General features: G+C 35.9%; 1 protein-coding gene across 1 annotated transcript; it reads right to left on the reverse strand.

Moving 5' to 3' along the window:
* Positions 1 to 86: 86 nt before the first annotated feature.
* Positions 87 to 4624, reverse strand: rpe (ribulose-5-phosphate-3-epimerase). Its single transcript, XM_073846125.1, has 6 exons — positions 4478 to 4624; positions 2984 to 3063; positions 2592 to 2731; positions 1263 to 1397; positions 1093 to 1179; positions 87 to 999 (listed from the first exon to the last, which is right to left on the reverse strand). The coding sequence occupies exons 1-6, from the start codon at positions 4597 to 4599 to the stop codon at positions 877 to 879; spliced, it is 687 nt and encodes a 228-aa protein (XP_073702226.1). The 5' UTR covers positions 4600 to 4624; the 3' UTR covers positions 87 to 876.
* Positions 4625 to 14926: the final 10302 nt, after the last annotated feature.

Below are 14926 nucleotides of genomic sequence, written 5' to 3' on the forward strand. Positions count from 1 at the left end.
GATCTTTGCTTCTGTATTGTGACATCTGAGTGAAACCAATACTGAAAAGGAAAAACGAAATGTAGTTGATTAAATGGAAGCAGATCTGAATGAAAAACAACATACAATTTTAATTTCATACTGACGTCAAAATGTGTCATGGGTCATTATATTTGTTTAGATACTGTTAACAGATGTAGACTTACTTGGTGACTTCACTGTCTGAAACAATTTGCTGTGTACACTGAGTGCTCAACAAATGTTCAAATGGTTTCATTACAGAAAAAAAAAACAGACGAATAATACCACTTAAGGTCTCTTGATTTTGACTTTTATAATTTTAGTGTTCTAGAAACACAGGCTGGTGGAATGTAAAAAAAAAAATCAGAATTCATTTAAACTATCATAATCTGCAGCAAATGAGTATTACGGTATATAGAGCTTATGCAGCCCAATTCCAATGTCGTACTTTATCCAACAAACCTGATAACACTGAAATGTTGCACGTAATTATAAGCAACAGGTTTCTCAATCTTGTAACAATTTGATGTCACTGTGACTAGTACTATGACAAACAATAAATGTGATTAATTAAACCAAATAAGGTTAATTAAGAGGGGAATGGTCAGATTGAAGTCACTGTATATAGAATCTGTTGGTTCTGTCTGCTTAAAGTTCTCAAAACTCCAGTTGAATCCAAATAAGACTCTTGGCAAAGGCAGTTCTTGTGGTCTGTAGATGTGCAAACGCACCCTCAGCAATGGAGGTTAATGTCCGTTCACAAACACCACTGAGCATTCAAAAACAAATTACATACATTAAAACAGACTCTCAGAAACTGCAGGAATGATTTTCAGTGGTGGCCGAAAACAGACTTGAGGTAAAAGCTCAAAATGCTCAGCGGTCCAAAGAACGTTTCTGGATCGCCTCAATAACAACGTTTTTGAGGAGGGCGATTACAGAACGAGGGTCATCACTGCTCACCACAGCACTGCCCGACACAATCATGTTGGCTCCGGCCTGGGAAAGTTGGAGTAATGAATAAACATGAGTCAAACACTTTTTATATTCATACAAATGAATACGTGTGCAGGAATGGACAGCTATATCTACCTCAGCACATCTGTGGATGCTGTCTGGGCCAACACCTCCATCCACTTCAATGTCCAAAGAAGGGAATTGACTCCTGAGCCAGCTCACCTGTGGAGAAACAAGCATCTTCAGTTCCCAACACTGTCGTCTGAGGAATCTAAATGAGACTAATAAAGAGTGCATTTGCGTACCTTTGGCATCATATCTTCCATAAACTTCTGACCACCAAAGCCAGGCTCTACAGTCATGACAAGAGCCATATCGATCTGCCCAGCCCACGGTGCGAGTTCCTCGACAGTAGTTCCAGGTTTAATGGCAAGACCAACCTGCATCATAAAAATGTTCTTACAGTTGAAACTGTCCGCAATGCTTGGTCAATTTCACAAATATACTTTCTCTACATTCTCTTTACTTCTAGTCAGATGCATACAGTTGAGGTCAAAAGTTTACATACACCTTGCAGAAACTCCAAAATGTTAATCAATATAAGAGGGATTATGAAAAATACATGTTATTTTTTTATTTAGTACTGACCTGAATAAGATTTCACATAAAAGATGTTTACATCTAGTCCACAAGAGAAAATAATAATTGAATTTATAAAAATGACCCCGTTTAAAAGTTTACATACACTTGATTCTTAATACTGTGTTGTTACCTTAATGATCCTGAGCTGTGTTAGTTGTTCATGAGTCCCTTATTTGTGCTGAACAGTTAAACCGCCCATTGTTCTTCAGAAAGACCCCTCAGGTCCCACAAACAATGACTGTAGGACAACTGAGGGACTCATATGCAACTATTACAGAAGGTTCAAATGCTCACTGATGCTCCAGAAGAAAATATGATGCTCTCTTAATGCAGGGGTATTAACTTTTGAACAATGATGTGTACATTTCTTAATTTGCCAAAAAATCATATTAAGTTGCTCAGTTGTCCTCAGTGTGAAAATATGGATCTCAAAATCATACAGTCATTGTTGGAAAGGGTTTAAATACACATCTGAAAAACCAAAGAATTTGTGGGACCTGAAGGATTTTTCTGAAGAACAGCGGGCAGTTAAACTGGTTAAGACAAACAAGGGGCTCATGAACAACTATCACTAAACAAAAAAAAAACTTGAACAAAACTTTTGAACAGGCTCATTTTTATAAATTCAACTATTATTTTCTCTTGTGGATTATATGTAAAAATCAATAAAACAACATGCATTTTGTAAGATTGCTTTTATTTTGGTAAAATAATTAACATTTTGCAGATTCTACAAGGTGTATGTAAACTTTTTGCCTAAACTGTACATCAGAATCAGAGTTTACTGACACCTTTTTCAAACCAGTTAAATTACTTCTGTTCTGTCAAAATCAGATTCTTACAAGTCCAAGCCTCAATTCAATTTCTTGAAAAAAAAAAAAATTTCTTTGCAAGTCAGCAGAGGGCGACATAGGGCCTATATATATTAGCATTTAAACTAGTAAAGGAACGGTCAATGTATATTTATGACCATTCCTCCCTTTTCCACAGACCTTCATGCCGCTCTCCCTGATTTCCTTGATGAGGTTGCCAGGGTTGGACGTGGCTTCTAGATGAAAAGTGTACTGATTGGCTCCTGCAGCTGCCATGGGCTTCACCCACTGCTCTGGCCTGGACACCATCATATGCATATCTGTAATAAGGCAAAGGGTAAGCAAAGCCTCCAAACCTACACAAAGCAAACACTGCAATGTTTTACTTATCTGGTTTATCCTAGAGGCAATGTTTATTTAAGAATACAGAAAGAGTGAAAATGTGAAAAAACCCAGGATGTCTACTTCAGTGGATTGCTAACAAAACTGTCCCAAAAAGAGAGACAGACAGTGTGCAGCTCAAAGGAAACAGAAACTTGAGTAGATACAATTTGACCATGTCTGGAACTCACCAAAAAAAGGATCAGGTCCAATACTCTGCCGTAAACATTCCACCATAGGATGGCCAAATGTGATGTTTGGAACAAAATGCCTTAAGCAAATGTGAAGATGAAAGAAAGAGATCGAAGAAGGCAGAGTTAGATGTCTTAACTTCTGACAAGACCAAAAAAAAAAAAAAAAAAAAATGCTGACATAAAATTAAGCAGCACAACTGTTTTCAACATTGATATTAGTAATCCGTTTCTTGAGCACTAAACCAGCATATTACAATGAATTTTGAGAGATCATGTGACACTTAAAGTAGTAGTTCACTTCCGGAACAAAAAATTACAGATAATTTGCTCACCCCCTTGTCATCCAAGATGTTCTTGTCTTTCTTTCTTCAGTCATATAGAAATTGTGGAAAACATTTGAGGATTTCTCTTTATATAGTGGACTTCTATGGTGTCCCCGAGTTTGATATTCCAAAATGCAGTTAAAATGCAGCTTTAAAGGGCTCTAAACAATCCCAGCCGAGGAAGAAGGGTCTAGTGAAACGATCCTCCAACTCCAACATCACTCCACATCCTACATCGCTGTTTTACCTTTTTATGTAAAGAGCATTTGATCTTCTTTGTATGTTCACTTTGTAAACACTGGGTCGGTACTTCTGCAGCGATGTAGGGTGAATTTATATTTGGAGTAGATTTGCAGGAGAAAATTTGAGTTTTTCGACACCCTAACTATCATGAACTGAAATACACAGTTCACGCAGAGCTAGGCAAGAGGATAAGGCCCTTCTTTCTCGGCTGGGTTTGTTTAGAGCTCTTTGAAGCTGCATTTAAGCTGCATTTTGGAAGTTCAAACTCGGGGACACCATAGAAGTTTATTATATGGAGAGAAATCCTGAAATATTTTCCTCAAAAAACATAGTTTCTTTACAAGTGAAGAAAGAAAAACATGAACACCTTGGATGACAAGGGGGTGCATTATCTATAAATTTTTGTTTTAGAAGTGAACTACTTCTTTAAGACTGGAGTATCAGCTGCTGAAAATTCAGCTTTGACATCACAGGGATGAACAACATTTTAAATTGTAATAATATTACACAAACGTGCAGTCTTCTCTATTTTTCTAAATTAAACAAAAGTAACTTTTTATACTTTTAGTAAACATTTATTTATACCAATAAACTCTGAATGCTTGCTTAGCAGATCCAGTCAACCCATAAATTTGTTTAAAAATTGTAACATACAAAGGGCAATAACTGTCTCACTGCAGTGCAAAACTGTGCATGACTTCTTATAACTTAAAATTATGACATAAAATTTTTGTAACGAGGGTGAATTCATGCTCTATCTTTCCTGTCCCAAAATGTAGGATAACTAAATGTTCTTGGACACTGAAATGACTTTAGCAATTATTAAGTAATATTTGGTTCTCTGGGCCATATGATCGATCTCAGTGCCTGCAGGTCAATATTGGGTGAGAAACTTCTATGAAGAATTGCAAACTTTATGCCTCACCCATCCATAACGTCAAGGTGCAGATAATCAGCACCGCACTCCATCATTCGCTCACATTCCCTCCCAAGCTGCGACAGGTCGCTGCTCAAAATAGACGGTCCGATTTTCGCCGAGTACGCCATGCTGCCTCTGCCCACTGCTGCACACTTCCGCTATTCACACACGCCTTTCAAAACAAAAGTCATGCGTCATGTCATAGCCGCCAAGAGGTGGCGCGATTTGAAAAAGAAAACCGTCTGATATCTGAACCAAAAGACCTTTTCCTTACTGAAAAGTGAGGGGAAGCCACTGACCACTGCCTAAGTGAGCACTTGAGTACACAAGATACAGATTGATAAAGGTCTAGTTTCTTAAATGTTTCATAAAACAGCACGTTATCAATTAGTTAGCTTGTTAAAACAAAACAAAACAAAACAAAACAAAACACATACATGATTTTCAACCCAAAAACAGTGAACCCAAAGGCATGATAGTTTATAATTCACCACAGGTGTTCTGCAAGTAGTTTAAAATGTCACATAAACATAACATTTTTCATTTGTAAGTGAAAAAGAATGTTTCTGATGTTTTGATGATGTGAATGATTTAATGTATGGACCTGCATTGAAGTGAACTAAAGGTCAGGCTGTCCTTCGATTTGCAGGGTGTACAGATGCTTTCATGTTCATGTAAATCACTTAAGCAGAGCTTTAACAAATATTTACCATATAAGAAATCAGGCAGTAGGCTTCCCTTTTCATGTTAAGGTTTGATTTACGTTGATAATTAAGCGTCCAGCTTTCACTGATGTATAGTGGCTCTGATGAGCTTTACTGTTTACAAAAGGACATCCTGAAAGCCTCACCTTTCCGATCCTTTGAGTCTGGCTGATAACTTGGCCTGTGACGGATATGTCCTTTTCCCATCTCCTCCTTCACCGTCCTTCCATCTCCACAAAGGTAAACAGCTTCAATTGTCCTTAAAATTGTTTGTCTTCCTGAACTGTTTTTTTGCCCTCGGTTCAGGATGCTGTTTAAAAGAGAGAGCTGCTGACATTGTTTATTAAACCAGCAGTGCTAATGAAGCATTTCACCTTTTTTTTTTTTTTTTTTTTTTACATTTATGAGCTCAAACAGACCATATTTAAAAGAAAACCTCTGCATAAACACCTTTAAGCTTATAAAATGAGAATATCTAAGACACAAAAGCAAATAAATAAATAAAATAAAATAAATAACCCACACAGAACAAAGGTGGGCTTTCAAGAAATACATATATATATAATATATATAATAAATACTTTTATTTAGCAAGAATGCTTTAAATTGTTCAAAAATACTGATAAAGACATTTATAATGTTATAAGATTTCTATTTCAGATGAATTATCTTCTTCTGAACTTTCTATTCATCAAAGAAACCTGAAAAAAAATCTGTTCAGCTGTTTTCAACATGATAATAATAAATGTTTTTTGAGCAGCGAATCAGAATGTTACAATGATAGTAAAATCACAGGAATAATTTACATTTTGAAATATATTCAAATAGAAAACAGTTATTATAAATAGTAAACATGTTTCAGAATTGTACTATTTTTGCTGTATTTTGGACCAAATGCAGACTTGGTCAGTGGAAGAGACTTCTTTAAAAAACATGAAATATCTTACTGTTCAAAAACTTTTGGCTGGTACTGTATAATGGCATTTAAATGCAGATAGATTATAAGTGAATTTGATTTTTTGAATGTAAATTTTAATCAAACAAAGTTGGATGTCACGCAACATTTACTTTTGGCCTATGGCTGCAGTCAAGTTTGATTTTTGGCCCTTCATAGTAAAAGTTTTGGGCACTTCAGCCGTAGACAGATGAATATCTGCTAATTTAACCTTTTCATTAATTAACAATAATTCTGTGTAGCACACAATGTTGATTTTTTTTTGGCGAGAGCTCCATCTAAAATCTTGTTTCAAGGGTTTCCGCTATGTATCTGCAGGGAATAATGGTGTACATTGCTTCTGGGAATAGTCTTGGCTTCTCCCACCTCATTCCTACATGCTCTGACGTGAGAAACACTGTCTCAGCTGCGTTGCTCTGATTTCTCATATTAGAGGACAGCACTAGTTCTGCAGGGGTCCCATCTCTGAGCCAACAGACGAAACAGATGGTAAAAAATGAGAATGGAGGATGGGTTTACAAAGTTACATTATTCACAGTTTTTGCTATAAATATCATCATAACAAAGAATAACTGACTAAATCCTAAAATGCGTATTCGCTAAAAAAAGAATTCTTGTTTATTTGTATTCCGCTAAAGCTTGTAGAATTCAGTTTGCACAATCTGACATTCCTGTGGTATTAACACAACAAACCAGAACTTTTATAAGATGAGACAGGGGTCAAATGTACAAACATTTCTGCTCTTTGGCAGATACAGTGTAACGTAACATTTCCATATGCTTCTGTGTTTTGTTATAAATACAGATATTTATTATATGCTTTATTTTTAATGTATATGTTGATATTGAATACCATCATAACAGTATCATAACACACTATGGTGAAATCAAAAAAGTTCTTGAGATTTAATAAACAATCTTCTCTTGTTGGATCTGCAGACGTATGCTTGTAGCTGTAGGCAGACTTTCTGTTTGGTTAGTATTGTGGTGCTGTGGTTTGGATCATGTTTCTCATGGTGAGTTTACCTGTCATGCTATGCCACAGTGATGAACGATGCCTACAGGGAGTCTGCAGTCACCTGTTTGTTTATTGATGTAAATGGAGCTGGGTATTAAACAGGCCAAATGAAATAGTCAATGTTTTAGCATAGGAAAGAGCCAACTAATGTGAAAGGCCATTAAGGTTGACAAATGTGTTAGCAAAAAACAAACTGATCTATTCTAATGAATATAACCACTTTGCAAGCAGCAATTACAGGGCCAAGCACTCCAAAGGGAAAATTAGGACCTAAGTATGGCACGGAACACCAGACCAACTGCAACAATGAGTAAATGGAAGCCATTTAACATGATTTTTAAAAATAATGTAGAATGCCTAGTAATATGATTTAATGGCTTTTTATGTTTTATGTGGCGCTATTATCAAATCGATGTGGTGTGTTTAGTGTGAGGTGACAAAGGCACACACAAAGTTTGGTGTCATTATGTCAAAGCTTTGCAGATATAAAGCCTCAGAGTCATTTTGGCATCAAGCCTAACATTTGTAGTGGCACTGTACGGAAACGGTTTCATCTATCAGCATGAAATCCATAACTTTTTGTCAGCACAGTCTGAAGATGATCTGAATCGATTTTGGTGAAAATCGGACAAACGGTCAAGGGCAAGTTAGAAAAAGTAGGTTTTCAACAGTAATAAAAATGGCGGACAGGAAGTTTGACCAACTGTCATAATGCCATAATTGGTATCTATGTTGTTGGCATGACTCAAGGAATATTTTGAGACAATGCTCATTGCAAAGATACAGCTTTAGTTGCATTTTGGCATCTTTCCAGCAAATTCATTGATGCGTTAAACGAAAACCGTTTCTTATATTAACATGAAATCTATAACTTTTTGTCAGCATGGTCTGAAAATGATCCGAGTCAAATTTGGTGAAAATCAGACCTACGGTCTAGGAGGAGTTTAAAAAAGTAGGTTTTCAACATTAACCAAAATGGCGAACAGGAAGTTCATCCAATTATGGCATAATTGGTATCAATGTTCTCGGAATGGCCCAATGAATATTTTGAGATCACTTTCATTAAATGAGCCATTTTCATCTAAAGTTATTAGCATTTTTAAAAATTTCCTTATAACTTTTGACCACAAGGTGGCGCTACCACCAAACTTTTTGAGTACTGTCAAGGCATGGTGCCGAAGACACATACCAAGTTTCGTAACGATTTGTCAATGCATTCGTAAAATATAGCATTTTATGACAAAATTCAAAATGGCTGACACCCAAAATGGCTGATATGGGGAAACTGGCCATGGATATTTGGCCAAAGCATTGAGAAGTTATAAGCTAAAATAGCTATTTTCATATCTCCTGACCACTAGGTGGCACTGTGATGAAACACTGCAGGTAGCCTCAGGTCATGCTTGTTATAACACACACCAAGTTTGGTCTCAATACGCCAAACCGTTGCAGAGATATAGCCTCACATCCATTTTTGCATGCTTTTCGTAGAATTCGTTTGCGTGTTATTCGAGAATGGTTTGACTAATCAACTTAAATTCCATAACTTTTTGCCAGCATGGTCTGAAGATGATCTGAGCCAATTTTGGTGAAAATCAGACAAACCTTTTAGGACGAGTTCAAAAAAGTAGGTCATTGCGACATTGCAAAGTGATGGCGCTATAGAGCCATGTGCTTTTTAAAAACATTTTAATAGGTTTAACATTAGATTAACAGCTCGGAATATACACTACTTTAACTAGAAACACTGGAGACTGGAAATGTTAAAAAAAAACTTTACATGTATATGTATTGGATGTATTTGTATGTAAACACTTGTATATAATTTATTTCATATATAAATATAAATATTTTACATATACATCTAACATATTTTTCCTTATAAATATACACAGTACACACATATAGTATGCAAACATAAACTTTTATTTTGATTCGATTAATCGCGACTAATAGTTTTGCAGCTCTATATCACATTAGTGATGTATTACTTGTGTTATTGATACTGCAATACTTATTTACTTAACTTTAACCCTGGTTTGTGTCAGCATGGAAATCTTCTGGGTTATTAATGTATTTGTATATATTTATTATGTATTTATGTATAGGTAGTTGCCATATTCAACCAATCCAAACATGTCGATATGTTGTCACTAACAATAAAAACATTGCGCCACATCTTTTTGGAAAAAAGAAAATTGCCTATATTTAAATTTCTAAATAAACTGGATACACTTTCACAGTGTTTGTTTGTGTTTTAATATGTACCCATGCACATGTACGTCTACATGATGTCTGTTAAAGATCACTTGATCTGGAAAGCATCTGCCATGTACAAACATCTAACAGATGTCAGTTTTACAAATCATAAACCTATTACAGACATCTAATAAACATCTTTTTGACATCTGAAACATCCTATAGACATACCTGTAGTGCAGATGAGCAAACACTATAAAAAATACATCTTGCAAATGTAAATACAGATGTCAAATAGACATCTCCATGGTGTACGTGTGCTACCAGGGTATTAACCCAATATTACAGGTTTTGTTAGGCTTCGTCTTGTTGTATTGTGTTAGTTTAGCAAAAGCATCTTCTGAAATCTATTGAAGACTACAGCTGCAGTGCAGATTAAACATTAAAGTGTCTATTGGATTAAGTCAAATATAAATGTGATGTATAATAGTATTTGTGTGGTGTATTTTCCGTTATACTATTGTGGAACAACCATAATTACCTTTTCACTTTGCTGAATCACAGAGATGTCGTGAGGTCTTTGTCTTATTCAAGGGATCCGCTTTGGGACACATGGACATGTGGATGAATAGGAAGAATAATGGGTGGGAAAAACCTGTATCCCTGGTTTACAAATCAAGCTACAGTTTCCATGTGAAACACAATCCTATACATATTTGATTCAGCATATTGTATGAGCTGATGTTTGTGGTAAATGTGAAAAGGGGCAGAGGATTGTTCTGCTCCCTTTACCAAAGCAGCCCAGGGGTTCCCATGGGAATTCATATGGGTCTATAGAAGAAAACCTGACATTTCAGGGATGTGAAAACAAGACTCTGTGCCCATCTACACACTCATCTACCTCTAGAGAGAAACTTGACTCTCACTCACTTCTTCTTGACTGTGGGTTCAGTTATTCATCACTTTATGAATGCTTTTTGTCCAAAAAGTGTGACTCAGGGTCACAATGATGGATTTTCCATTTCATACATCTCTTCCCTTCCAGGGTTTAAAATGAGAACCAACCCAGGGATTTTAACTGTGCCACTAGCCAATTAAGAAGAAACAGAAGGTCATCATACCTTAGACTGAATGTAATAGACTGAACAAAACAATAATATATTACTTGTAATGACAGTTTGAGGACCCTCATTGAATTCTTTAGAACTACTTTAGTCTACTTTAGAACTATGCAAGTAAACATTACAGTGTCTGTCAATATTGAACAGGCACATGGCACATATTATCTCTTGAATCGTTATACGGGTTGAATGTTTCTGCATGAAAAAGAAAACACAGTGATGATATATTTGGCCAGAACCCAAGTGACAACTATAAGTCTTTGATACATTGTGAGTCTAATTAGAGCAAAATACGATCTGTCCTTTAAAAAGTGATTTATGTGTTACTTTACTTGCATAACTACAGTTTGTGACCTCTTTCTTTCTGACTAGTGATAGTAAGTGACATACTCTAGAATATAAATGTATTTGACACCAACAGGTTAAGAGGCTAATGCTTTTAATAAAACCACTTTTAAATTCTCTAGAGCTTCTGTAATATTTCTGGATGTAGTAGAGATGACAAGTACTCTGCAGTGAACTTGGCCAGTCAGATTAACAGTCCTTCTGAAAATTAAATGTTTTTCTTTGAATATAAGTTCAGCTGTAGTTCACTGTCACATATCCACATCAACTTAATGATGTAACTGTACATGTGTGGACTCGCCAGTTGATATCTGCATCTGAGAAGGTGATAGAAAGGTGGTGGAAAAGGATTCAGCCATAACGACCCTTCAGGCAAAACATGGAAGAAATTAAATGAGATGTGACCTTGCAGTCATCCTCATCAAATACTGTGTCTACAAAAATATTTTGACTGAGGAAACTTTTGGGAAGCTGGGACAGTTTTCTAGCCTATTTTTCATCAGTTGTTGGACAATACTTTAAATTTAGTTCACCCTGACTAAAATGGAATAAATCTTTCCAAACCACAACAGATTTTTTCCTCCAGCGATCAACTATAACTTACAGATGACATGGCAGTAATGTGAGACATCAATATTTGTAAAGCAAAAGTGAAAAAAGAGAACGATACCTCAGGGTTGTGGCCTTGACACCAGCAGTTAGGGTGGAGGCTATGCTGGGGAACTGTTAGAAAGTTTCACCTAAAAAAAATGCCACAACTGTCTAGTCATTAGTAATGTTCAAGTCTTTATCTCTTTGAGTCAATATCATACCTGTAGGTTGAATCTGTAATCATTTGCAAATGTAATGTGTAAGCCAGAAATATTACTGTTGTCAGTTCATAAAAAGAAAGAATAAAATAAACAAAAATGGACAAATTTTAATTGAGAAATCAAGTGGCTGATTTAAAGAGATAGTTCACCCAAAAATTTAAATTCTGTCATTTATTATTCACGTTAGTAATTAATGACAGAATTTTAATTCTGCTTCTGTTAGAAGCATCCTGCAGCATCTCTCTTTCATTTCTCTCACTAAAACCTATAAACTTGCTCAAGAACCTATAAACTATATCAGAAAAGAGCTACACAGGACCACCCAACACTTGAGAGACAATATCTATCATTCCGCTGTACAGAGCTGTTAAGTTAATTTAAGCCTTGGGATCCCTCAGGAATTTGCCATTGGTTTTAAGAATAGCCATTTTCAATTTTGGTGTCAAATAAGGACTGAATAAAACGTTTTGTTTTAGAACATAACAATCATACCTCAAGTGTGAATTCTGATATCATTGGGTATGTTGAAAATGCAAGTTACTGCAATACATAACTACAAGTTACAACTACCACAAGAATGTGACTTTGCGTGTGTGTGACAGACATTGTGAAAACAAGTTGTCATCAGCAGTATTAAATGAGATGTAAACACATCTAAATCTGCCAAAACATATTCAAAACATTTTGCTATTTATTTGGTGATTTTATAAATGAATGGATGTATTTAGAGTTTATGATGTGAGATGTATGTCATTGAAAAGTATGAGACCTGACATCAAACAACAATGTTAGAAAGCAGAACCTTTCCTTGTCAGTTCCTGGTGAACAGTCAAAGGCTTGTTTCTTTATCTGTAATGATTTTGTGTTTTCATATAGAGATACAGTAACTGAGAAACCCAGGACTGACACGAAATGTAGATTAGACGAATTTGGTCCTGACAGAGAAATATAAACACTTACACTAGAGATGAAGAATGTGAATACATGATTGTGTGTGTTTATGTTGGACACAAGCATTTTAGAATGTGTCATGTAGCCTATAATGTGTGTGCTTGGGGTGTATGTCCGTTCCACAGTTTTGTGATGTTTTGATAAAGTTTGTTTGCAGGATAAATATTTATCTTCTTGATCATGCATGTTCATGTTTTACAGGAACACTCTCATTAAAGATCCTTGCCAGCTGCAGTAGTCATGGACACAAAATTCATAAACAGTATCCGCCGAATCAAAGACAAGTCCTTTTAGCTTTGTTGTAAAACCAACATACAGAAATACCGTCTGTTCACATTACACGCCATCCTGGGCTGTTCATTCAGCCGGCATAAACCAGTGGCTCTCTGCCTTGTTCTCAAATCCCTTTTGGAGCACCAGCCAAACCACAGGAGGAGACTAAAATGAAAAACAATATTTGTCTTCTGAAGACTGATTCTGCCCAAGCACAAATGAAGGGCTAAGATGAAATATCAGGGTCTACATGACAAATGGTATCATTAGACTAGTAATGTTGTTAATATTAATAAAAGGTTTAAGGGACAGTTCACCCAAAAATGAATGCTTACCCCCAGGGCATCCAAGATGTAGGTGACTTTGTTTCTTCAGCAGAACACAAACAAAGATTTTTAACGAAAACCGGTGCAGTCTGTCAGCCAAATAATGGAAGTGGATGGGCACCAGACCTTTAAAAGTAAAAAAAACAAAACAAAAAAAAACATGCACAGACAAATCCAAATTACACTCTGCGGCTCGTGACGATACATTGGCGTCCTAAGACACGAAACGATCGGTTTTTGCGAGAAACTGAACAGTATTTATATCATTTTTTACCTTTGTTACACAGCCATGTCCAACTGTCATGAGCACGAGTTTAGCATCCGGCTCGTTACATGTGAACGCGCTCTGGCGTAGTATACGCAAACACCGGAAGCAATCTGTCGCATGTATACAACACTCGTTGTTTACACAGTGCACAGAGATTGTGGGTATAGCAGATATTCAAAATGGTAATTACTTGCGCTTATCCTGATTGTTCAAACGATTTAAAGCTAAAAGATTACGTTTGCTTGCGCAAACTCATCCGGGACTTTTCACCGATTTCCCCTTACGGTGTTTTACAGATAAACATCAAATTTTCATTTTTGGGTCTACTATCCTTTTAATACTGAGTGACTTCCATTGTAGATATTATATTATAATTGTCTTATATGTGACCCTGGACCACAAAACCAGTCATAAGGTTAAATTTTACAAAACTGAGTTATATACATCATATGAAAGCTCAATAAATAAGCTTTCTATTGATATATTGTTTGTTGGGATAGGATAATATTTGGCCGAGATACATCTATTTGAAAATCTGGAATCTGAGGATGCAAAAAAATCTAAATACTGAGAAAATCACCTTTGAACTTCTCCAAATTAAGATCTTAACAATGCATATTACTAATCAAAAATTACATTTTGATATATTTATAGTAGGAATTTTACAAAAAATCTTCATGGAACATGATCTTTACTTAATTCCCTAATAATTTTTGGCATAAAAGAAAAATCTATAAATTTGACCCATACCATGTATTTTTGGCTATTGCTACAAATATACCCCAGCGACTTAAGACTGGTTTTGTGGTCCAGGGTCACATATGGAGTGTCTATTCAAACGAAGTCCGCCTTGTTGGCAGAGGCTATTTCCATTAACTTTAGACAAAATGGCAAAACACGTCCATTAAACAGCAGCTTCAACAGTGTTGCCAAGTCTGCGGCCTTTCCGCGGAATTGGGCTACTTTTCAGCAAGTTGTTTTTCATGTCCGTGGGTTGAAGCGACCCCAATAACGTAATATTGTACCATGGGAACCCCGTCAAAAATCGTGTATTTTACCCCCCGGAACGCGATTTTTACTGGGAGACCCCATTCGAAATGCGATTGGACGAGTTTTGCTGTGAAAACCTGGCAACCCTGACTGCATCAGGCCTTTTGCCAAACTAATTCTTCTCGCTTTTCAAATCTCATATCACATCAGAAAGGAATTTATTTTCAATAAAAATTAAGGAAATGAAATAAAAATAAATATGTGAAAAAACATGCTTAACGGGTGTTTATCGATTAAGGTGTTACGTTTAGGGAGGGCTTCATTATTTACCAAAGCGGCATCCATTTATTCATTTTAATATAAATCATAATTTACACTCAATATGTTATTATTGCATACTGTTTTATAATGCACTAAGCACTAAATACTATTGCACTAAACATCATGTAACTACTATTATTACAAAGAAAACACTGCTTTTTTACAGCATGAA

The sequence above is a fragment of the Garra rufa genome, chromosome 8 (genome assembly GCF_049309525.1).
Source record: "Garra rufa chromosome 8, GarRuf1.0, whole genome shotgun sequence".
Taxonomy (NCBI): domain Eukaryota; kingdom Metazoa; phylum Chordata; class Actinopteri; order Cypriniformes; family Cyprinidae; genus Garra; species Garra rufa.

Bases quoted from the DNA above. Each gene is read 5' to 3' on its own strand.
- rpe (XM_073846125.1), bottom strand. From the start codon at position 4,599: ATGGCGTACTCGGCGAAAATCGGACCGTCTATTTTGAGCAGCGACCTG. The intron at 3,064-4,477 runs GTGAGGCATAAA...CATTTGCTTAAG, and splicing joins CACCTTGACGTTATGGATGG to GCATTTTGTTCCAAACATCA. The intron at 1,000-1,092 runs GTAGATATAGCT...CAACTTTCCCAG, and splicing joins GCATCCACAGATGTGCTGAG to GCCGGAGCCAACATGATTGT.